Source organism: Balaenoptera physalus (assembly GCF_965194825.1).
Source record: "Balaenoptera physalus genome assembly, chromosome: 13".
NCBI lineage: Eukaryota > Metazoa > Chordata > Mammalia > Artiodactyla > Balaenopteridae > Balaenoptera > Balaenoptera physalus.
Genome location: NC_138892.1, coordinates 38,375,851 through 38,401,919, shown reverse-complemented (window position 1 = coordinate 38,401,919; position 26,069 = coordinate 38,375,851). Strand labels below are relative to the sequence as shown.

General features: G+C 35.1%; 1 protein-coding gene across 6 annotated transcripts in view; it reads left to right on the top strand.

Moving 5' to 3' along the window:
- Positions 1-26,069, top strand: part of ACSS3 (acyl-CoA synthetase short chain family member 3) — a 148,239-nt gene that overhangs the window by 94,657 nt on the left and 27,513 nt on the right. For all 6 annotated transcript variants that reach the window (XM_082418964.1, XM_082418961.1, XM_082418962.1 and 3 more), the window contains 3 exons: positions 847-998; positions 10,163-10,266; positions 24,354-24,449. In XM_082418964.1, the coding sequence (XP_082275090.1) occupies positions 847-998; positions 10,163-10,266; positions 24,354-24,449 (352 nt within the window). The remainder of the gene's footprint in view (positions 1-846; positions 999-10,162; positions 10,267-24,353; positions 24,450-26,069) is intronic.

The following is a 26,069-nucleotide window of genomic DNA, read 5'->3' as shown; positions in this document are numbered from 1 at the left end:
GAATTGGGCGATTGGGATTGACATGTATACACTGATGTGTATAAAATTGATGCCTAATAAGAACCTGCAGTATAAAAAAACAAACAAAACAACTAATACTAAACTTTCATTGGGTTATTTGTATGGAAATATGTTAATATAAATGTTTCAGACATTACATGAAATTTCTAAAAATCTTATATTTGTATTTGTATGGAAATATGTATGGAAATATGTTCATATAAATGTTTCAGACGTTACATGAAATTTCTAAAAATCTTATATTTGTATTTGTATGGAAATATGTATGGAAATATGTTAATATAAATGTTTCAGACATTACATGAAATTTCTAAAAATCTTAAAAAAAAAAAAAAAAAGAAATCACTGTGATTCCAGATTTTTCTGTCTTCTCATATATTTTGAGAATTGCTATTGTCACTTTTAATAGCGATCATGAAAAAAAGTTTAATGTTAGAAATTCATAGCAACCACATTTCTCATATAATCTGCCAGACAAAACAATGTATTTAATTGCTTGGAAAATACAAGACTGTTTTATGTTATTAATTTGAATGTGATATATATATATTTCCAGTCCTTTATCTTTCAAAACTTATGAAAGGAAAAGTGCGATTTGAAAAGCTTTTAGGATGCAGTATTGGAGCAAATGGGCTCTCTGATGCCTGGGCATTTGGTTTGTTTTATTTATGATGGAACATGGGAATATTTTAAAACTAAGATAAATAGTTTTAATGTTGAAAACCCCATTTTGTTAATATTGCTGTGTTAAATGTGTAAGTATTGAACAGTCAATGAAATATGAGACATTTTACCCAATGACATTTTAAATGAATCTCCTTGTAGGGGAAGCCTGTGGGAACACCAGATGCTGGCGCTTATTTTCGTGTGCTGGCGGAGCATGGAGTAGCTGCCTTGTTTACAGCGCCAACTGCAATTAGAGCAATCCGTCAACAGGACCCTGGGGCAGCCTTGGGGAAGCAGTACTCTCTGACAAGGTGAACTCGGGATGCACAGGGCAAATTACATTAAAAACTGCAATCAGAATGAATAACTGAACATTATATATTTTTTCTATCACTGCAGTACCACTATGGAAAGAGCCAAAGGTTCTGAATGTTAAGAATGACTGTTCTAAACAAATCTTTGAAATAGTTGGAAATTTAACTATACTGTGAATATTTTTTAATACCATATCCTGTTTATTTCTGTTCAAATTTTATCAAAATAGTTCTCTTTTTTAAACTACTCAGCTTATATATTTTCCTTAAAGTAAAATGCTGAGTGTAACTTACAATGAGTATGTGTATATATATATACACATACATATATGTGTATGCATATATATACACACACATATATATATATATAACATCTGTCTTTTGAAAACAGACTAATAGTCTAAATAGAGGGAAATATTATTTGATTTCACTTATAGAGATAAAACGTGGAAACTATAGTCCAAATTACCTATGTTGAAAGAGTGAAGGAAACTATTTTTCTATTGTTTTGTAATAATGTGCTCTGAATAGTTTAGGTATTTTTATGCTGGTTTATTGCCATTCATTTTAGTTTAATGATATGTATATTCAAAGATAATTATAGCAATTTGTGTCTTCAAGGCAGTTTCCAACATCAAATCTTATTGAACCTTTTTGAAATAGGTCACTGCTATCATGAACTAAAAGGATTTTGTAGTTTCTTCAAGTCAAAAGTGGGTTTGAATTAAGTCAGTTTGAATTTTTTAAATTAAATGCCAGATGTTATGAATTTTATGCTGCTATGGCCCAAGAAGGGTTTAAAACAGGTATCATACAGCAATTGCAGATATAAGCAAGAAGATTTCAATTTGGGCAGTGTCAGTGGTTTTATTTGTTTCTTTTTCCTCTGTTTTTTTTTGTTTTATGAAAAAATGGATCTGGATTTACGTAAAATGCTCATAAAATGAGCATACAATGTGTTCATAAAATGAATCTTCTATTATATTTCTATTCACTCTCTCTTTGTTCCTTTATTCACTACATTTCAACTTAGTTGTCTCCATTTCAGTCAAAAGCGTAGAAACATAGATTTTGGTAAAAACATCTGAGGCTATGTATAGTCTCCACATCTTAAGACAATTCCAGGGGTTTTGAAGAAACAGTGACTGTTGTTCTTGCAGTGTCTCTTTTCTGACAAATGCATTCTGATTACAGGGCATGTAGATGTGTGACCAGCAAGCTAAGGTCTCTTGTTTGCTGCATCATCTTTTCCCGTTTATACATGGGTTTTAGATGATATCCTTTACTGTAAAGGCAAGAACCATTTCTAATTTGCCTGAAATATAAAGCATCAAACAATACCGAATGAATACCTATTAAAACATCACTCTTTCAAACTAATAGGTATAGACATGGAATACGAGATTTTAGGGTAAGAGAAATTGCAATAAGTTCCCCCAATCATGCCCCTTTGTCTTTAGGCATCTAAGTTATTCATGATGATGTGAACCTATGTTTTTAATAGATATTTAGAAATGCAGACTCTATAAACAGCCTCAATTATTCAAATGACTACTATTAATAAATGCAAACACTTGCTGATCACCTACTATGTGCTAGGCATAAGCAGTTAAAGTTTGTTATCTCATTTGGTTATAACAATAAGTAGGAATTGTGATTACTCTCATTTTACAGATGGGTGAAATTAGGGCCAGAGAGTTTAAGTAACTCTTTAGAAAGAAACTAACTCAGGCGATCTGACTAGAGCCCACACTCCTAACTAAATTCCATGGACATACTCTTCCTATGAAAGGTAAATTAGGAAACTAACTTGACCCAGGGATTCTTGTCATTCATGGCATAAGTGCAGCTTTTCCTTTTCATCTATTTGTAGTCTATACAAATAATACCTTCACTGATCTACTTTGATAGATTCTCACTTGTGGACTAAAGAGAATGTTAGAAGGGACCTCCAAAATCCAACTATCTCACTAGGCAACCAAGATCCAAGAAAAGTTGTTTGGGTTAGAGACAAGAGAGAACCCAAGTTAGAGAACCCAAGTCTTCTCATACAGCTATACTTTTAAGTTTATATTTACGTTCAAGACATTTCATACTAACTTACTGAATGGACATTCGCTTGATATTGTAATTGCAGGCTCGTGATTGATTTGCAGTTTGCTTATCTCTCCTTCTATAGAACATTTTAAGTGATGAAGTTTTCTTTTTAAAATGTTACATAGCTCATTAAAGATTGTTTTAAAATAAATTTAAAGATGTTCCCCCCAATTTAAGAGGGTACTCTGAAATAGGTAACTAACCAGAACTGTAAGTTCATTTTATCAGACAACTAGAGTTTGGAAAAATAGATGAGAAATCATCTAGTGTAATGATTTCATTTCACAGTAGAGAAAACTTTGGTACAAAGAGGTGAAATAACATTCCCAGGATTACAAAGCTACTCTGGGGCAAAGCTGGGACTAGGCAGTATGGTATGGTAATTTAGATTCTGACTCTGGAGTTAGACTCCCTGGGTTCAAACCTACCATTTACTGGCTGTGTGACCTTGAGAAAGTTATGTAGCCTCTCTGTTCTTTTCTTTCTTTCTTTCTTTCTTTTTTTGTGGACTATAAGAGCAGTAATAGTACAAGAATATAATGAACATAAAAGGTACATAATCCATGCAAAGCACTTGGAACTGTTCATAACAGAGACTGCCTTAGCTGTTATTATCATCTTCTGCTTTCTAATTCACTGCTCTTCTTTGTCACATCATAGTGATTTATTTTCCCATGATCTTCTAGTTCAACTTTAGTAAAGTTAGAAAAAATTCTGTGCTTGGATTTCCACTCAAGATAACACAGTACCTTGTACTTTGATGCAGCCTTTCTTTTCCCATTACACAGCAATGAGAGATAATATGAAAAACAAGAAGCAGAGCATCAGAGCTGAGCTGAAAAATAAACTTTTCTGTGGACTGGAAATGGATTAGATTTGCAAAGCGTTAAGGGTGGCTGACGCCAGAGGCTTGCTAGGTGTACAAGCATACATTGGCAGAGTAAAGGGACTCAGTATTACCCTGCTTAGGTCATGGAGTCAGAGCTTGCTCAGTGATTGAGGATGGGCTGGAGTGTTCCTCCCCACTCAGGAAAGGAGGCTGATAATAATGACTCTCAGTTGTTTTCTGGGACTATGACGTATAGCAGGCTTTGGTCTAGGGATCTGACTGAGACAAAGCAACCAGAGACTGAACCAAACTGCCCATCTGTCATCCTAGAATAGGATCTATGATATCCTGAGTATTACTGTGGATTAATAATTCTGAATCATCATTATGGCATTGGACCTCTAGAGGATAGTTATATCACTCACAAACCTATTGAACAGAGAAGGTGAGCACAGGAGAGAGAGAGAAGGAGATAGAAACAAAAACAAAGAACTTCTATTTCGAAAAGAGTGTGGGAAATAAAATTCCAAACACACGAAGAACTCTAATGCTAATAAAATCAACCGAACATGGATTCGTTCCAATTGAGATAATTTTTGTAATATAGCCAAATCAAACTTGAAAATAAGTATGTTAAGGATAATCAGAGTCATAAACTAATAACTCTTATGTAAAATGTTTAAACTTGGGTATGAAAAAATTAAAAAGTACAATGGATAGTGTAAACTAAATAAATGAAACAAATATATGGGCACAAGGAAAGACTGTTAAAAATTACAGGATTTTATTGAGGAAACTACCCAGCATGTAAAACAGAGAGACAAAGTAAAAAATCTGAAAGAACAGTTAAAGAGACTTGGAGGGAAGAATAGGAAACTACAAATGTATCTAGTAAGAATTTCAGAAGAAAATGGAAGAATTGTTAAAAAAAAAATGACAGTTGAAGAGCCAATAATTGAATATGTTACTGAATTGAAGAAAGATGTGGATCCTAGTTGGAAAGTGCCACCAAAGTACTAAGAAGGTTAAATATAACTAAATTCTCATTGGACAGGTCATTTGAAAATTGCAAAACATGAACTGAGGCTATAGATAAAATCCAAAGAACTGCCAGAGGAATCAACAGAGCACCAAAGAGGAAAATCCAAACCGATGCCAATAGATGCTAGATGACAATAGTGAAAGATCTGCAAAGTTCTGAGGGAGAATTGTTAAACAAAAAATTTTTATTGAAGACTGAGGGCAAAATAGAAAAATGTGCATATGGACAAAGCTAAGAGAACTTAAAACCCAGAGACTTTCTTGACAGGAAAAATGCACACAGGGGAATGGTATGGGATATGAAAAAGCAGCAGCAAAAACTGATGAAATATGTTGTGGAATTTATATAGTTGTTACTATACTAATTATAATTGGATATTATGTTTAAACAGAAGCCAAAATAAATGCAATAAATAACTGTAACACAATGGTGGAGAGTTTTTTCAAAAGGTAATTTGAATTTTCTAGTGGGGAGTAATAGAAGAAAACAGAATGAAGGAGAGATGGAGATAACCACAGGGACACTGATGGAAAAAAATAATGATGTTCTGTTGTGTGAACTAGAGTTGATGAGGCATCACTGAAATAAACTATTTTTATTTAACTTCTGTTGGCACAAGTGAAGAGTAATATTCTCTTGTTTGGTGGTTTATGGACCTGGAAAGAAATATTCATTTTAGTTTTCTTCTGCCCCTACTTTATTACCTCAGAATTCTTCACCATAATCTATCTTTGGCTTTTTATCCATTACTATGCAGCTTCCTGTGTATTTTGGAATAAAATTAATTTAACAACGTTACCATTTTTCTGTTTCCCTTTTTGCTTAATTTTCAACTTAATTTGAGTCTTGAATTATACTCAATTTTATATAGAATTGAGGAAAGAGGTATAAGTCTCATTCCCATTAATCTCTCTCCCCCTTTTTTCTACTCTGGGTATTGTATATTGTCATTTTGTTTATCCTTTTAGTATTATTCATCTGGAAGTAGATTCATCTTTCCATGTGTTACCATTATCAGAGCATCTCCCATATATTGAATTAGTATATAACAATCTAGGGAAGCATTATCCAATAAAACTGATGTCTCCAATATAGTAGGTACCAGCCACATGTCACTAATGAACTCTTGACAAAAGGTTAATACTATGAAGAAATTGATATTTTTAATTTTTTTCAATTTTAACTAATTTAAATTTTAAATAGCCAGAGGTGGCTAGAAGCTACCATATTGTACAGTGCAGAGACAGGACATATATAATTAATATGGGTAAATTTACTCTCCAGAGAGTCCAAATTACTGTGAAAAATGGCTAATTTTCACTTTTTAAAGTTTTTTTTTATTGTGGTAAAAGTCACATAATATAAAACATACTATTTAAACCATATTTAACTGTACAGTTCAGTGACACTAAGTACATTCACATTGTTGTACAACTGTCACCATCATCCATCTCCCAAATATTTCACCTCCTAGACTGAAACTCTGTCCGCATTAAACACTAACTCCGCATTCACTTTTATGAAATGAATTTGTAAACAAAAATATATTTTTGAATTTTTTAATATGGGGCATTTATCTGTTTGTAATATTAATAAAATAATGGCAAGGTCATTAATGAGAAATTTCGCTGTTGAAAAATGTTTCAATTCCCTTTTTGCAAGCCTAAAGGGCTAAGTGTTTTTTTAAAAATAAGAATACAACTCTTGCTTTTAGGCATGAGTTTATCTTTAAATTATCTTATAATTTATCTTTCAATTATAGATTTATACTAACAGTTTTTAAGTAATCATTTGGTTATAAAAATATAAAATTACATATCATGGTTTTATTTATTGTGAGGAATTAGGAGTTAAATAATATTGGATTAAATATTTATTAAAAGATTTTAAATTGTCAGTCATGTCTTATTCCTGAATTTTATCTTTGTTTATAATGTGTTTATACTCATTAATATTATACAATTTGAAGTCTGTAATTGAGAAAAATAATAACTTTGGGGCAGTTTTAGGAACTTTAATACAAAAGTAGTGTGATAGTTTCTAGTGTATTTAGGGAAAGGGGATCATCTATACTATTTGATGTTTTTCTAAATTACCAATGAGCCCCAAAATTTTCCTCTGCTTTTGGTAAATAGTAAAGTGATTTTAATGGAAATGGGGGGATTTTTTCTGACTTGCAGAGAAGGCAGACACCACTTTTACTATTCTTTATTGAATATCATACCTTTCTATATTTTGGGACTAGTAAATTCTGTTATACATGTGCTATTTCAAAGAAAGAAGGTGGAAAAGGTACAATATGCTCCAGAAAATGATTACACCTTCAATGAAATACAAAGAATAGCTCCTCTGTTGGTTAGTAAGAAAACCATGCTTGAAACCCCTTGTAGTCATAAACGGCAAAAATACAACAAAAATCCCAATATGTACATATAGGTGTGTGTGTTCTTTCTGTTCCTCAAATTTACTGTGATATTATACAACAGCAATATGATATTTTAAAGTTAATCTATTGATAAAGTGTGAAGCATGTATCAATGATCAGTCATTAAAGGTGTCTGTTTAGTACAGTTTGAGGCAGCACAAAAGCAAGGAATAGTGGACATTTTCAGTCTTTTTTGCTTCTACAATTTGTCATGGATAGCCGTGTTTTCCTCCTAATCATGTTTTCTTTAATTTTACTTTTATTTAAGGTCAGGTATTTGAAAGTTTGGGTTTTTGGTTTTTTTGTTTTTTTTTTTTTCAATTTTGGTTTGTTTATGTGTTGGTTTTTCTTCTTCCAGTGACATACAATGTATTCCTAAAAGGCTTTTCAAGGAAACAGGAATTGTCAGTAGTAATAAGTCCTGTTGCTCAGACCTCCTAGATAATCCCCCGTCTCCACCTCCACTTTTTTCCCCCGGGGGTCCCCGGGGGCTGCCTGGGTTCAAGTCTCACCATCTCTGTGATGGCAGCAGCCTCCCAAAGCCAGGGCGCCTGGGCTCCTGTCCTGACCTTCCTTTTGTCCTCCCCACTCCTGCCAGTGGCGTCTTCCTAAAGCAAAAATTTCACTGTGCCACTTTCCTGCTTAAAATCTTTAATTGGCTTTAATTAGCTTCTCACCACCTTCATGGAGAAATCCAAATTCCTTAGAAAACTCTATAAGCTCCTTCATGACAAGGCGCAGGCCTGCGTCTCCAAATGGCATCACTTGTTCCTCGTTTACCCTAGAAATGCATAATATTCTTAATCACAGAAGTTTAAGAAAAATCAGGAAGCTAATAGTTTGAATAAGATACAATTAAAATATGTTCATATTTTTCAGTCATAAGATTATCAACAATATGGCGTTTATATTTTTATTTTGTCTTATTTTTACATACCATCTAAAATCATAGATGTATCAACATCTTTTTAAACTTTAAAACTTTACACTAGTTTTTGTTATACTTTAACTTACTTTTAATAGCTTAATGTGTTACTATTTATTTCATCCTGCTGTAACATTTCTGTCTGATGAGGTCATAATTGATAATCCAAATTTTAATTTCAAGCAAGTTATAAATGAATACATATTTGATTACATTTTAGCTTGAATTGAAAATATATATGTAGTTTGCTTAAAGTTTAAGTACCTAAAAATCCCAGGTATTTTGATTGATATCGAGGTCATAAAGATGAATGATCCTAAGGAGCTCACAGTACACTGTGAGAAATAGGCAAGAAGCAAACAATTACAGAATGAGATATATGTTTGTAGCAGAGGCAGGAAATGCATGTTGTTGGAGCACAGAGTGAGAATATTTGAATCTTCATCAGATCTTCATGAAATGATGTAAGTTAAGGGAAGGGTAAAAAATCTTCTGTGGCTATACTACATGTTCAGGATGGGTAGGCAGGTTTTTATTTGATTAGTTTTTTTAAATTTTTTTATTTTTTTGGTTTTTATTTTGATGATAATGAATTAACTCTTATACACACATTCTTTGTTTTTTGTTTTGTTTTGTTTTTAACATCTTTATTGGAGTATAATTGCTTTACATTGTTGTGTTAGTTGCTGCTGTATAACAAAGTGAATCAGCTATATGTATACACATATCCCCATATCCCTTCACTTTTGCGTCTCCCTCCCACCCTCCCTATCCCACCCCTCTAGGTGGACACAAAGCACTGAGCTGATCTCCCTGTGCTATGCGGCTGCTTCCCACTAGCTATCTGTTTTACATTTGGTAGTGTATATATGTCCATGCCACTCTCTCATTTCGTCCCAGCTTACCCTTCCCCCTCCCCGTGTCATCAGGTCCATTCTCTACGCCTGCGTCTTTATTCCTGTCCTGCCCCTAGGTTCTTCAGACCCTATATTTTTTTAGATTCCATATGTATTTGTTAGCATATGGTATTTGTTTTTCTCTTTCTGACTTACTTCACTCTGTATGACAGACCCTTTGACAGATGACAGGCCATGAGGGCATTGAGAATAGAAGAAAAAAAAATAGTCATTCTCTCAATGAACCACCAGTAGTGTCAACTCGATTCTATTTTTCCTATTTCATCCTTTCTACACTGTGGCATGATGTTCCCTGCAAAGGATTCTTCATCTTTTAGTAATCATATATTCCTTTTGATAGGAGGCTTTTTAACCTGGAAGGCCACAATGGCATTTCTTTTCAAATCACTTATCTTTCCTAAATATGTCCTTGGAATAGGGGAAATATGTGTTGAAATCATAATAATCTTTACCAAAGTAACTCATGAGAAGGAGCAAGTGCATCATATTTATGAGCATATTTGTTGCCTTAGCTGATACTCCAGAGTGTATTTTTGTGTTTAGACTTAAGTAGAATACAGCAATCAAATTTGGAGCTAAAATTAGCAGAGATAATGTCAAGGAGGAAAAAGGTTTTTCATTTTTGATTATTAGGTGAATATGACAGATATATTACAAAGATCAACTCATTTGCTCTTCTCAGAACTGAGAAGCTGTAGCTGTGAATTCTACTTTTGAAGCATCTCTCTCCAGTGCTGTGCTATGCATTTAGTTATATCGCGTCCAAACAAATAATGCCTCTAACCATTCTACAACCATTCTACAGTGTTTTCCTCTGACAGAATTAATGTGATTAGATTCTACAATGTTTAAAAGAAGGTAGATGAAATTATTTCAGTTTATTTTCAAGGAATAATTTGAATTCACTCTCTCTCTCTAATATTCAGGTTCAAAACATTATTTGTGGCTGGAGAACGATGTGACGTGGAGACCCTGGAATGGTCCAAAAAGGTCTTCAGAGTACCTGTCCTAGACCATTGGTGGCAAACTGGTGAGCATTTTCCAAACACGTACATAAATATTGCAGACATGCTCAGAGGCACTGCAAGGATAGGAGGAAATTCTGAATTATGACCATCAGGCACAAACTCAGAAATCAGGTGGCTCTGGTGTCAATAGAAATAAGCAGTTCTTTGATTATCTTTTTGTTAAAAAGTCTTCTTAAATGACATTGATGCTACCATTCTCTTGGTCCCTGGGTATAAAGCCCTGAAGACCACTTTTGCTTCTCATCCTCTTTGCTTCGTATATCCAGTGAGTCACTAAATCTCAGATTTCCCTTTGGATTCATCCCATCTTCAGTACTCCCATTGCCTCTGAGCTGCAGCAGCCACACTGTCATCTGATTTAAATTATCCTCCTCAGTCATCTCTGTGCTCCCTGCTTTCCTATAACCCTGCACACTGCTGCAGGAGTACTTTTTTAAAGCACCGTTTCTTTTATAGGATTTCCTGTGGTTCTCTGGCTCTTTTCTTATGATCAATAAAATCAAATCTCTTCTGCCTAGCATTCAACAGACAAATGTATTTTTCACCAAAACGCTTATCATTATATATGTAATTTATTTATTTACTTATTTATTCTCTATTTTCCTCCCACTAATTGATCCTTGGGAAACACCTTGTCATATTAAGTGGATAGACTAAAACTTTGGTACAGATAAAAAAAGACTTTCTGCTGCTTCTTTTGAGGAATGATTGTGTACATATGTGAAAGTAAGTAGTTTACCTGGAATCTGTTTTCCTTGTCACCGAATGTAGTGATTTTGTTGGCTCTTCCATTTGGCCCACTGAAAGTAGCTATGAATTATCAGAGCCTTTACAGCCTTCCTATGTATATATTTCAGTTCAGTCCTACTCAGTTCAACTAATTAGATCAACAATTGTATGTTAGTATTTTCAGAATTTCCATCTTCTGAGCATTTTGGGCAAGGCATCAAATTTGGATTAAAAAATTAATAAAATTTCTAGCAAAAATTAGGTCTGATTTTAAGATCTAGAAGATCAAGTGAGAGACTAAAACTGAAGTTCAGTGTTTAATATTTTAGAACTCTTTGATTCTGATAAATTATACTTTTATATTTTCTTGGATATTGCTCTTTTAGAAAATGTGTTTTCTATATTCATTATAATATGAAATATAACATGAATGATCAGAGCAGAATACATGTTCTTTAAATAAGATGCAAATCAGAAAGAAAGTTTCTATTCTCTGTAATTTGATTTGCTAAGGGAGAAATTTCTTATCTAAATTCAGATTTGTAACTATTTGGGAAATAAAAAAAGGTAAGATTCAATTTGGAGAAAGAGCAGTGCTATGTGTAAAATACATAAAAAACAAGTGAAGAATTATTGCCTTGCAAGGAAGAGTGTTTATAGACTTGATGAATCCCCTATTCATCCAGAAAATTCTAACAGTTATTTTTCTGGACATAAAGAGGAAAATATTTTATCAGCTTTAAGATGGTTTTCCAAGGTGGTTTTCCTTTCCTGGTCAACATACAACTTGTTTCCAATGCACAGTGACCTTACACAAATGCTTGCAGAAGAGTTCTGTTCCCCACCCCTGGCTCCCTTAAAGGTGACTATGCTAAAGCTTGTTGAGGGCAACCAACACATTAATAAATAAAATTATGATTCCTTTACTTTTTCTTATTGATATCGTTGCACATAATAGCCTGTGCAGATGTATGTAGTTAGTGCATCCAGCTTTACAAAAAAGCTCACTAAAGCCTGAGAAACAAGCATAAGAGGTCTCTCGTGGGTACTGAGTTCCACTTGAATTTGCAACTTTTCTTTGACCCTGTTGTTCAGAAGGAATTAGTAGACACTTTATGTCAATGTGCTTTGAATGGCTGCTCATTACTGTTTAAAACAGAGTGGATTTCTACTAATAATGACGGATTCTTTCCATCCCCCAAATTTAATTTTACAGCATTTGATATTTTGCCCAACTGAAGTACACAAATACATACATAGGGATAGGTATGTAGGTAGGTAGCTAGCTAGCTAGCTAGGTTAGTGGTTTTGTCCTTTATAAAAGAAATTTATCCTACGTGGTGCAGGTGTCTGCTACTAACAGAAAATTTAGTTAGAATCTTTATTCATTTGCATAGAAGAAATCAATTCAGTATTTTCAAAGTTGTATGTTGTGTTAAATAATTGCAAAGTGATACTCAAGTTTAATATTTGCAACTGTTCACCTTTCTTAAGGTGATATCAGATTAATGGGGGGAAAGGCAAGCACTTTATGGGTTATTATTAACTCTTAGAAAAAAGAAAGAAAAATTTGATATTTCTAGCATGTTTATGAATTTCCTAATATTTTACATATCAAATAGATGGTCATGCACTTCCCCAAGAGGTAGATCAGCAAAAACCTGATAACATTTGAAGGAAGGTTAAGCTTTGCCCAAAGGAATATTTTTCTTTATTTAAAATTTCAAGTTTTCTACAAGGTTGCTGTTACTTGTTATTGACTTAGAAATTGATATTATTTTATATAATCACACACTTTTATGAGCCTTCCATACAATGCATAATTTATGAATTTGCTCTCTGATTACATTAATATATGTGTACAAATGAGTTGTTAAGAAACTGTGATGTGTAATTTGGAATTAGTAAGGGGTATGTTAAGTAACTAAAAGGTATGGGTGAAAATTGATTAGTTCCTGTGACTTGGGCTATAAGAAGGCACTCTGCAGTCAATCCATTTATATTACAATGTTGTTTTTGTTACCCAAGTGAAATTTGTATTAGCAACAACAGATTTCTAGTGACTAACATCCTCTTTTGATCTGTTACTATCAACACTCTTTGATGTCTGATTTAAATAATACCTAAGATTCTAAATTGAGAGCTAATCTGTGGAAAATCAGAGAACAGATCAACTCCTTGTGGGGGCATTTTAATAAAGAATTGTCTCTGTTCAACACCACTGAAGCATTAACCCCTTGGTTTGGATTGTAATAATGTAAACATTTAATGCTCTCATGAAGGAAATTGGTCTTGCTAAGTTTATATAGGAGAGTTGTATATATTTGATTCATAATTCTGGGTAATAGACAAATTGTCATTTACTCAGATGCTTTATCTTCATAGTAATTTATCCATAAGATGATTGGAAGCATCTGGATTATTGACTGAATTTTTCATTTTTTTAAATAGGGGTTAAGAAATAGAGGTGCTACAATCATAATTTGAAAAGGGGAAATTAAGAGAATAGATAATTGTTCCCTTAAGATATAATTTGTGTACAAAGAAATAAACAGCCAGAACTTCATTACCCTCAGTTGTACAATCACTAGATAAAACACTGTACTGTTATAGATCATTTTTAGTACTAAGATGAGCTTTTCCAGAAATCAAACAGCACAAAGAAAGAACTGTCAGTGCAGTGCATTGTGTCCTTTGCAAGAATTATTTTTCTGATTTAAGATGCCTATGAAGGAACTGTTTTCCTTTTGAGTGAATCACCTAGTACAAAAAAAAAAAAAAATTAAACAAATACTAAAACCCAAAACATAGCAGACCTTATCCCTTTTTGAAGTTTCCTCCTTCCTTTTTCCCTTCCTTCTTTCCTTCCTGCCTTCCGGCCTTCCCTTCTCTTCCCTTTCTTTTTCCTTCCTTTTCTCTCTTTCCTTCCTGTTTACTATAAGATATGGCACTAGTTTTGAAATGACTACAACAAAAAAGTTTGGCATCCCACTTTGTAATGTTATTTAATTTTATGTAGAAGCACTTTATTCTTTTACTTGCTGTCAGTCACTTAAATAAAGATAACCACTGCAAAGTTAGAATACTCAAGTTCCACAGTAGCTTTTATAAGGGACAACTTGGTGAAGGGTTTAGATCAAAAGAATCAATGATTCTTTCCACCTGCTAGCAGAACAAATTTGTGTGGTTTCCATCAGAAGATACAAACCTTATGTCAAAGTGTTTTAAGTGATGCCCCCCGCCCCTGTAGTGATGAAGTAATTGAAATGAGGTAATGACCACCAACTTGAGTAGCACTGGGTGATTTTGTTGTTTGTTTTCCATCACTTTACTGGAGGAGTAAAATTCTTCGTAGAATTTTTAAAACCCCTAGGAGGGATTTCAATGAGAAAATGGTAATCTCCTAATAGATTGAGACATTGGTGGCCATTGAAGTTATTGCTCTTACTTTATCTGCCTTGAGCCATCTTTGCTGAGTTCTTATATCTTGAAGTAATCACAGCATTTCTCTCCCTGTTTGATTGAACTGCTGCAGTTTTAGTTGCAATTGCTAGTTCTGAAGTAACTATATTCTATATATAGCCTAAATACTAAAATGGACCCACAGGCTCCAGCAAACTTCTGTCATGCTGGTTCTTAAATCAAAATCATTGATCCTAAAGGCACACACATCCTAATACCATATTATTAAAATGTGTCAAGGCTACTTGACCTGATACTCCTTATTTTTGCACTGTTTGGTAGGATATACTTCCTGAGGATAGACAACTGGGACAAGAGTTCTAACCCACAAAAATTGGTTAAGCTGACCAAATTCAGTCCTTATCCTTAGGTGTGTCTGGAGAAGATCCATTAGCCCAGGATTTTTTAAAGGCAGCAATATTTTTTATTTACAAGAATCAAAACCACAAAATGGAATAATTCATTATAGTTTAATAACAGTTATCCTAACCAGAGATCTGTATGAGAAATGATACAGGCTCAAATATAGGACTGTCTCGTTCCTCCTGGGTAGACTGAATGTGATTTGAGACTTGATAGGTAGTGTGTCAAAGTTTAAGCCACATTTTTTTCTGGATCGTCCTCTTCCTTGGTTACCCTTGCACTTTCACACTTTCCACTTTCAGGCATCTGAACTGATATACTTACTGAAGAGGAATTTCAGTCTGTCAGTGTGTAGTTCTGAGTGTAGTCCGTGACAGGGTATTCTCTTCATCCCTGGAATTCCACATTGGGAGTTTTATGACTCTTGTTATTTCTGCCTTTCTTTAAAGCATGTTACACCTATGTGCTAGATGTGTGACTTTCTTCCATCTTCAGCATACCTAGCTTGTGCCCCATGCAAAATCCTGTACGTTTTCCTGCAAAATGGCTTCCTAGGGCTAAGGGATAAAAAGCTCTGTATGGCTGACAGTACAGCGAGGAAAGTATCTTCTTGGTGACTTTGTCTTGATGACTCTATCTTTAATTATTCAAAAATCTGTTCTCAGTGGTTTGGGTGCCAATAGCCACTAGCATACATTCCTTTGGTTGCAGATCTTGAAGTAAAATATTTCTATATATACAACCAAATGCTGCCTTCCTAGGTTTTACTTTTCAACTGTCATTCCCTGCTTTCTGGGTTTTACTTAATATTTTCTGAGCCCATCAAATTCGGGCTGTGGTGGTAGGGTTTGGTTAAAGTATAGGCCTGCATTTTCAAAGACGGTGGATTGAAGTAGACTTTTGAAATACACACTGTGGAGCTCAGGGTTAGACTGGATAGGCAGTGCCACTACCCCATGAACTGGCTCGTCCAGAATATACCCTATGATGCTTTCAAATAGTAGAATGTAAAGAGTCTTTAGTAATATGAATGAATCACTATTGTCTGATGAGTTTTGTTTTTCTCAACAGAATGGTCAAAAATAAACTCATCTCTTTTTTTCATTCATGGGAAAGAAATTGTAGATAGTTTGGCATGAGAAGTTGTGATTGGGAAAAGCAGTCATATAGACACAGTGTCATGTCAGCAATGTTCAGCTAGTAAGACTGTGAAAGTATTCATCTGGTGAGAGAGGAAAAATGTCTTGATGTCATCTTTGTTGCCTGGCAACAGCATTTTTTTTTTCTCATTTGGAGCAAGTCTTTGTTAGTTTAAAGTAGGTGATTTTTACTGATAATTTGAGAAGCAGGAGCTTAGAGGTAAGCTATGTGAATTTGGTTTGTGGAAGGAATAACCTTTTGTCAAATGTTAGGCTTGATGAGGCTTTCTCTTTTTGAAATGAATAACTGTTTACAAATTATTATTCCATCTGAAAATGAATATCCCAAGTCAAATAGCAGCCATTGAATCAGACATTTTCATCTTTACAGCATTTTAATGTGGGAAGAACACCAAGTTGGTGTTTTTTTTCAGATATGATTACTATACATGAAGTAGTTCAGATATATATAATTGCTTTTTAGAATCTCTATTTATGCTCATTATTATATTAGTGATAATTTTTGACAAGAGACTAAACACTAAGAAATTGATTAATCATATAAAGTTGGTTCAGTCTTTGAAATATCATTTATTTTAATTGTCCTACCCTTGGCAAGAATCTCATTTAATACACTCTAGAAAAGTGAAAATATGTCATGTTTTTGTTGATCTTTACAAGAAAAAGAGTTCCTAAACCCTCCCTTGACAAACCTTATTGTCTGGAAATTTGATTTTCCCTTGTTGCATGTAATTCTCTGCACTGTGGGCCCTTTGGCCCCATAAAGTAGTAGTTCCCAATTCCTCTTTTGCTGTCCATTCTAATTAGAAAACAACAGGTGACTATTCTCCTTGGAAAAGCAATGTGGGTAGTAAAAAGTGATACTGAATCCCAATAAGACTGTTTAAATCCTGGTTTGGCCACTTACTCTGTAGCCGCTTGCAAGTCTCTAATCTAGTGCACATGTGTTTGCTCACAGGCTTGTAGAAAGCTTGAAATGAAGTGAAATGTGTATGAACAATGCAGCAAGTTCCTGGCCTATAGTAACATTCAATAAACATTTTTCTTTTCCTTTCCTTTCCTTTCTGTGAATAATCCTTCATGAATACAAAGGCCATCTTTAGCATCCTGGTCTGTAGATAGTCCAGACTCAAGAAAACTTAGAACATAAGAGCTCAATTTATAAATGAAAATATTAATCATAGAGAATTTAATTTCCCAGTGTCAATTAGCTAGTTAAGATTAGCACCAGAACTGTCATTGTTCTGTGTTGATCAGAGCCCTTTCTTCTTATGTTTTATCTTAGGCCTTCATTAATACAGCATTTTTAATCTAATTCAACTGCAGGTTATTTATGAGTTTCTCTAAGGTTAGAGGCAGTGTGCTGGTAAGAGAGTAGGATAAGACCAGTGTCTCACAGCTTGAATTAATGGTTTGCTTCCAGTACCAAAAGGTAGGCTGCGTTGAATCAAGTATTTTAAAATGTAATCGTACCGTCTCGTGAACACAAAAGATTAAATTGATCTTCTTTCACTGGTGTACATCTCACTGTTTCTACTTTCTTTCTGCTACCACCATGCAAGTTATTTATAGCTCACAGTATAGATTTAGAGGTGTAGAGAATGGTTTCTTTACAAATTGCTTCTGTGCCCATCATGATGCTGTGAGTAATATGACTCAAGGGCCCTGTGCCACTGAATTGATTTCTTTCCAGGACTTTAGCTCTCTGCATGGGCCACCAACATCTAAAATACATATTGCTTAAATGTAGTGTTTCTAGAACCACGGTGGGAGCACAATGACAGATTTCCAGATTCAGCAGGAGCTCTTATTTATAGAGCTGAACCTGCCATAATGTTCTTCCTCTTAGCCCTCACTCACATCTACTCTTCTTTCTGTGTTGTCTTTCATCTATAAGCCAAAACCCTGGGGGTTGTCCTGGATTTCTCCCTCTTGCCCTGTCCCTATATCCAAACCATCAGCAAGGCCTTTTGATTCTGAGTGTAACTCCAACTTGGTCTTATCTTCCACTGCCACTCACCTGCATCAGACCACCAACATCTAACTGATTTCTTGCACTGGGTTGGGTTTCTCAATTTAGTGCTCCAGTTTGCAACTGAAGAGCTTTTTCTAAAATGCCATTCTGAACAAATCTCCTCTGCTACAACTCCCTGAGTCCCCCAGTGTTCCCAGAATAATATCCAAATTTCTTAACACTTTGCGATCTGCCTTTTTTCCTCCCCTCTCATTTTGTTCCTTATTATTTCTCTTCTTTCACCCCTGGTCCACCCCCCACCCACACCAGCCCTGCAAGCTTTGCTCTGGTAAATAACTTGCAGTCAGTCCTTGGTGGTCTAACGTCTCAACTTTGCACATAACTTCTATTTCTGTTAGGCTTGTCTTTCCATCTTTAACACTCTCTTCTCCCCAAAAGAAATGCATTAAGAAAGTTGGGTATGTTCAATAAATATTTGTTAAAGGACTGACCTTTGAATAGCATTCTTGGAATAAGAAAAAGATTGTAACAGAATTGCCACAGTAACATAACAGTTTTTTTCTCTTTCCTGAGTCCTCTATTTCTCTTGCTCTCTTGTTCATTTTGGGATTGCATTGTGTGATCTGCTACTTATTTTTTAAGAACACTGATCTCAATAATGGGAGTCAGAGCCTAAAATTATGTAAGTATGTATTTACTAGTCAGAAAACATTTCCTAAGCACAAAATGTCAGGGATTAGACTTTGGTCCTGCTGATACAAATGATTCTCAGAGCACACAAGAAGAACCTGATTTCAACTGCAGGCTAGGACAGTGTTTTCATATAATTACATGCACAATTCTTTTTTGAAAAATTTTGTAATATTCTTAATGTAAAGTGTTCCAAGTATCTATTGCTGTGTAAAAAATATTTACCCTAAAACCTAGTGGCTAAAAATAACCACCATATCTCATGATTTTATGGATCAAAGATATGAGTAGAGATCAGCTAGGGATTTTGTGCTCCAAGTACTGTTGATTGAGACAACTGAGAGAGGATTGTGTGGTGAATGAGCTGGTCTGGAGGCTCCAAAATGGCTTCACTCTCATGCCTGGGACTGCTGGAAGGCTGGACTCAGCTAGGACTGTTGTCCGGAACGCTTGCAAGTGGCATTTTTAGCTTGGCGGGCTCAGAGTAGTGGACCATGTTACATGGCGCCTCACGGGTTCCTGAGACAGTGTTCTGAATTTCTTAAGGCCTGTGCCTATAAACTGACAAAGCATCACTTTCACTCTTTTCTGTTACTCAAAGCCATCACAAGACGGTAGAAGAAGTATTAAACAAATTGCACCCACCTTTAATCCACCACTGTGGAGAGATTTCAAGGTTGTGGATGTAGCCTTTGGACTCTTCAATGTAATTTCTCCTTTGCTCACCATTCAGAAATGGTGTTAGGAAATTCTGTTAATATTTGAATGTGTATCTTGCCAAGATGTATATTTTTGCCCAATGTATATTATTTATTAAAAAATTAAATCACATTGTGCATTTTGTTTTACAACATTTATCTAAACAATATTTTGTGAGAATTATTTCCTATCACTAGACATTTTCCTATGGTGTTTGGTTTTGCATTACTCCTTAATATGGAATAATTCCGATTTTTTTGGACAATCTTTTAAACTCTAGTATAAACAATACTGTGGTAAACATCCTTGATGCTTAATATTTGTGAGCTCTTACAAATATTTCCTTGTGTATAGCCCTTAAAGTGGAACAACTGAGTTAGAGGCTATGCTCAACCTTTAAGAGTTTTTAGAAAGATTGCCATTTTTAAGACTTTTTATAAGAACTGCCAACTTGCCTTTCAGAAATGCTGTATTGATTTGTAGAAACACTAACACTTATATAACAAAAGTGATTGTCTTTGGCTTGTATGGGCAATCTGTCTCCCATCTACCACCTAACTGAGCTCTAGTCTTTCTGTCAATCTAGTGAATTGATTCCTGCTGTTCAGAAAGCCACAGGAATCTCTGTTATTAACCAGCCATCCTAAAACAGCTCCCATCTGTCCATCACTTTCTCCCACGTCTCTCTCAAAACCCCAAATTAAATAAACCTGATCATAAAACCTACATGATGCCCAAATATTTAAGTAAATTCTATTTGCATTGTTGTGATTCATTAACTTCTTTGTTTAAAGGTCCACACTAGCTCGCAACATCACTCAGACTAAAAACTTAAGGTTTTAAGAGGACTTTGAAGTAGTTTTACGTGAGCTGTCTCCTCACTACCTCTCTGACTTCATTTCCTGTTAATACTTTCTTCATTTGTTCTGCTTCAGTCACAATGGCTGCCTCACTGTTCCTCAAATACTCTAGGAATAAACCTACCTTGGTACCTTTGCACTTGCAGTTCCTTTCTCCTGGATTCTTTGTCCCCAGATATGTATAAGGCACATGTCCTCACTTCTTTCAAGTCTTTACTCAAATGTCACTTCTCAGGGAGTTTTTTTCTGGCTACCCAGTTTAAAATTGCAATCCCTTCCCATCGCATCTCATATCCTATTCTCATATCCTATCTGTGCTTTCTTTATGTTCTTAGTGGTTATCACTCTTTGACATGCTGTGTGTTAGACTTTTGAATGTTATTATTGTTTGTTTCCCCAGTTAAAATGTGAGCTCCACGAAGGCAGGGATTTTGGTCACTTGTTTATTGCTCTATCCCCAGTTCTAATGACAGCACCTAGCACATAATAGCTGCTCAATAAATGTTTGCTAATAAGTGGTACTACCACCATTACTTCCATTTGCAAGTATGAGAGACTGCACTCACTCCGTGTCACAAAGGTTTTTCTTCCTCTGCTGGGATGCAGTCTGGGTGAGCTCTATTTTCTTCTCTCCTCTGTATTCTACATGGGAACCTCATGAGTGGCACACTTATCTATGCCATTCTTCTCCTGCTCTGAAAGAACTATGCGAACCAGGACAAATGGTTTAATTTTTCTATGTTAGGCCTTAGTACTTTTCATCTGTTAAAATAATATTTCCTTTTCTCCCTATCAGCTTATAGTTGGATTAAATGCAATAATATAAACAAAAAGCACTTAGCACATGGTACATGGCATAATTCATGTTTGAAAAAATTATGTTTATTAGTTCTCTCTCCTTTTCTTCCTTCAGAAGTTTTAAGGAAAATTCATTTAGGTAACAGCTCACTAATGCAGTAAGGTGGAGTGCGGCAGTAAAAACACTAAAATAATAGTGAAATGTCTGTATTAGCTTCTTATGAAGTGTGAATATAAAACATACCAAGGTAACGTATTCTTCACAGCCCTCAATTTCCTGCCATCTTCTTCCTGGTTGTCTCTTATCTAAGGAAATTATGCTGGTGAATTGCTGAGCATTGTCTTTCTAAGGTTGGACCTCTTTGGAAAGATTTCTCCAAATGAAGTGTCCAATTCTTTTCTTCAAAGAGAATGTTCTGGTTTGTTCAGTGTAGCTATTTCCCAGTCAAAATGTGACATCTGGATTTCCTGTCTGCTTAGATAACTGCTAGCCAGTTAATTATAGCCTGGGCAGTGTGAAGCAGATGTTTTTAGAACGTCTTTGAAATGGGGCTTTGGGAGTCCTTTGGAGCTTGATTAAGGACTGCAGCATGCCTGGGGCTTTCCCTAACTGGAAGCCTGTTCTGCATGTGGACCTGCTGGGAAGCCAGGGTGGTTATACAGTCTGTGTGCATGAATGTGTGAGCATGCATCTGTGTGCCTACGGTGCAGATTGATCAGTTCTTGGGTCTTGGGACGTTCAGGGGTATAAAGAGAGAAAACCAAAGTCTCTGTAACGACCATTATGGTCTTTCTCATCCCACTTTTGTCCTAACTGTGGCTCCTTATTATACTTAGATTCCTAGGAACTATCATTTTGTCTGACTGTATCCTTTGCATGTCACTACCAACAGTTCATTTTTAATGCTCTAAATGAATATCAAAATAAAGTCAGTAAGTGCTCACTTTGGCGGCACATATACTAAAATTGGAACGATATAGAGAAGATGAGCATGGCCCCTGCGCAAAATAAAGACAACAAGATGCTCAAATTATTAATGTTCAAAGTATAAACTTCTATTATCTTCTTGAAGTAACTGAATGGATAATACTTTTCATTGCCCTTAAAATTCAGTCAAAATAATCATATAGAAAAATATGCTTTTCATAGTTGCTTTACAATCATAAACTACAACAAAACAGCTGAAGGTTAAAGGTTATGAATATGTAATCACTATGAAGAGATGCTTAAGAATCTCAGGAAGGATGTATAATGTCAACTTAGGCAGTAGATACTGGCAGCGCTTCAGTTTCTTGTGTCTTTATTTAAGAGTAGGTTTTATTCTCCCTTCCTTTTCCCACACTCCCTTCCTCCCAGTTATCAGAAGAACAGAGTGCCCATGTCTTTTGTAAGAATCCACACTGAGATGAGATGAAGCAGGGTGCAGTTAGAGTTTTGTTGTTGTGGGGTTTTTGTTTTTCTTTTAAGCAGCAGATACTAGAACCATTGCTAGGTATTAGAGCCACTGGAAGGTACATTTGTACGTTCTAGAGCTATCTGGTGACAAGCGGCTGAGAGGCCTTACGGGCTTGAGAAGTGTCAAGAGTTTGAACTTCAGATGATCGGAGTGCCCCTACTGATCACCTAAACTTGACAAGATATGCTTTAAAAATAGCAGATTGACTTCAGAAGCTGCTTCTCACCAGGGTGGGAGGGGGAGGGGCAGCCTCTTGAAGGGGATATCGCCTTTCCTCATGTGTCTTAGTAGCTTCTGTTCTTCTTGTCACCTTGTTATGTCAGAGTACCTTCCTTTCAGCACCTCACTCTGCAGGGTTGCTACCTGTCATCACCACTGCTCTTACCTCACTGCTCTTGCAGGGTAGCTGAGATAGGTACTCAGACGTTTTCCAAAAGGCAAAGGGAAAAATGCTGCTAAATTTCCAAACCTGTGGATTTCTTCCCATGCTTTGATGGTGCTGTAGGGAGAATGCTCACAGCTGATAGAATGCCATGTCATAAAATACCTCCCGATTTTTTGTCATGATATGAAAATATTTGAGAATTCTTTGTCTAACATCAGCAATGTCTTCTCCGGTGACTCGCTGCTTCTCCTCAGCGGTGACCATCTGGCTTAGCACCTTAGGCACTGGACTGTCACTCAGGAGCTGGGTTTTAAAGTTCGAGAGTTCATCTTCTGTTATTGATACCAGCTGAGACGCCATCAAAACGTGAATAATAAACTGAACTACTCTGGAAGGCAAAGAACAGTAATAAATTCTTCCCATCATTCTAAAGTGATACAAATATATGATAAATCATGGTGGAGACCAGAGTGGAAGAAATACATTCTGAGTCCTTAGGAAGATAGAAGTTTTTAATATTTTGGATTACTTTGGATCTGAATGGTTTGGCAGTTAATCCCTTGGGTGTATGTAGGTGTACATTTAAGTGTATAATATTAAGCCAGTAGTTCTGAAACTTTTTACAATCAGTACCCTCTTATCTTACCCTCCATAGAGACAAATCTCATATTCAAAATATTCTGGTAACTCCAAACTTGTATTTGCCAATAATAACGAATGCATTCTTTTATAGAAAATTATCAGTTTCAGAACTTATGATTATTATGTAATAGCTGCTGTTATTCTGAGTTACAACTTGAGACAGAGAAGACAAATGTAACATTTTTGTTAATCAATGAAGGCTAATTGTGAATAAGTCTCTGGTCTTGAGGAAATGATCAGCATAAGATAAATAGCTTCCTTCCTAGGTTTTGGGCCTTCAGAAGTCCAGGAGCAACAGGTTTAAGCGAAATTTGATAAAGCATTGGTAAATTCAGTTTTAGATGCAAGGTCTCTAGGCAAATGTAGATCTTAAAAAATTAGAATATGATCCTGATCATATATTTTAAAAAATCTTCATGTTACCTGTTCCAGAGACTAAACTATAAATAACAGAAATATTTTGCCCATTGCTGTTATTTACCCTGATAAAATAGCTTTAGATGAGTTAAAAGAAAGCATCTTTTCTAGAGATTTTTCAGTTTTTAACATATTTTGTAAAACTGTCACAGTCACGTAATTCTCCAGTCTTCATGCCTTCTGATCCACAGCTGAAAACACTAGAGAGGCCTTTCTTGTCTTTAAAAGAACCACTACTATATATATTATTCTAAATTTGTGTCCTTAAATTTTAAAAATGTCAATATCGTATAAATTACTGGACTTGTTTCATTTTTAAATAGTACATTTGCACTATTTATCTATTCGTCATGCAGTGAAATTCTGTGGAGGGAGGGGGCAGTGCAGGCACTGAAGAGACGTCATGATCTCAAGTTGAAATATTAAATGATAAATAATATTTATTTCTCCAGAGACTGGTTCCCCAATTACAGCATCATGCATTGGATTAGGTAATTCTAAAACACCTCCTCCAGGGCAAGCAGGAAAAAGTGTTCCAGGATACAATGGTGAGAAATTACCCTGATTACTTGAAATATGTAATGTTAATAAATTTGGTATTTTTCTGTATTTAGTGTGAATCATATTGCTTGAAACATACTAGGTGCTTAATAAGTATTTGATTGAGTGAATGCCTTGTATTAAAAATGTCTAACTTTTTGTGATAACTTTTGTTATTAGCCAATTTGATCAAAAGTAAGATTATTGACTTCTAAGGACATGTTCTAAATGATTGTCATAATATAAGGCAAGTTAAGCATATGTATGCGAGATTAACACTTATGGAATACATGCTAGGTGCCAAGTACTTTGCATACATCTTTTCAACTAATGCTGAGGTATATTTAATTTACCAATATTATTCCCATTTTAGAGATGAGTTAGCTGGTGCCCAGAGAGACTAAATAACTTTCCTAAGGTAACACAGCTCGTTAGGTCCTGAAGACAATGCAAACCATTATGTTTTATTTTGTTTGTTTGTTTCTGTTATAAAAGCTGCAGTTTTTCCCATTATATATGCTATCTTTTAATGTAGAAGTGATTATAAAGCTTTTGAACCTTGTTGGCTAAAAAAAATGAATATAAAGAGTACGGATTCTAAAAAGAAAAATAATTTCATCCTTGCTGGCAGTATGTGACAATGAGAAACACTATCTTTTCCATATTTGTTTTAAAATTATTGGTAGTGATTATAATAGTTCAATAATCCCCTGGATTTCACCTCCTAGTTGTATGTCTTATACAAGGTGACTTGTTTAAGTTATACATTGTTACACAAATCAAACATTCAGCTTCCTTATTTCTAAATGGGAATAATAATGCTATATGCTTCATAGGGTTGCTGATGGAACACAGTGAAGCAGTAACATAGCACCTGCTGGTAGAAAGACTGAACTAAGTCTTAGCTAGTAGTGTCATTGATATTTCAGAGAAGCCAGAGGGGCTGACTTGATTTAGTCTTACACATTCATTTTACAGACAAGGAAAATGAGGTACGGAAGTTACGTTATTTGCATAAGGTCGCACAATTTAGCTTAAACCCAGCATCCAGGAACAGAATACAATTCCTGCATACAGTTTGTATTTGCATGTAAATTACAAAATTTAGAGATGTGTTTTTGCTTCTCTGATGTAAAAATATTACATTTTCCTTCTAGAACAATGACCGGTTAAGGATCATTTGGTTTAACCTAGCAGATATATTTATAAAAAGACATGTACGATTTTTTTTTAAGGGCAAAAATAGATACTCTGTGAAGTCAGTGACTTCTCCAGGCATGGAAGGGTGAATGCAGCTTTATGAAATCTTCCCTTTGAACAGTTCTGGCATCCCTACTCCTTTTATTAGAAAAATTGCTTTTGTGTTGAACCATTTTTAGGGGCTGATGACTGTGGGAGATGTTAACTATGTTCCCTGTCAGTGTTTCAGTACCATTTTCATATCCAGCTGTAAGAAGGAGTTAAAGCTTTGATGCCTCATGGAATTTCAGTACAGATGTTTCTCATTGTCTGAAAGCCATTGGCTTACAGACAGCACAGCTTAAACGCTAGAACTAAAGTATTTATAACCAAGGAAATAATGACTTTATGACGCATGATTTTTATGGTTATTCAGAGATTCAAAAGTA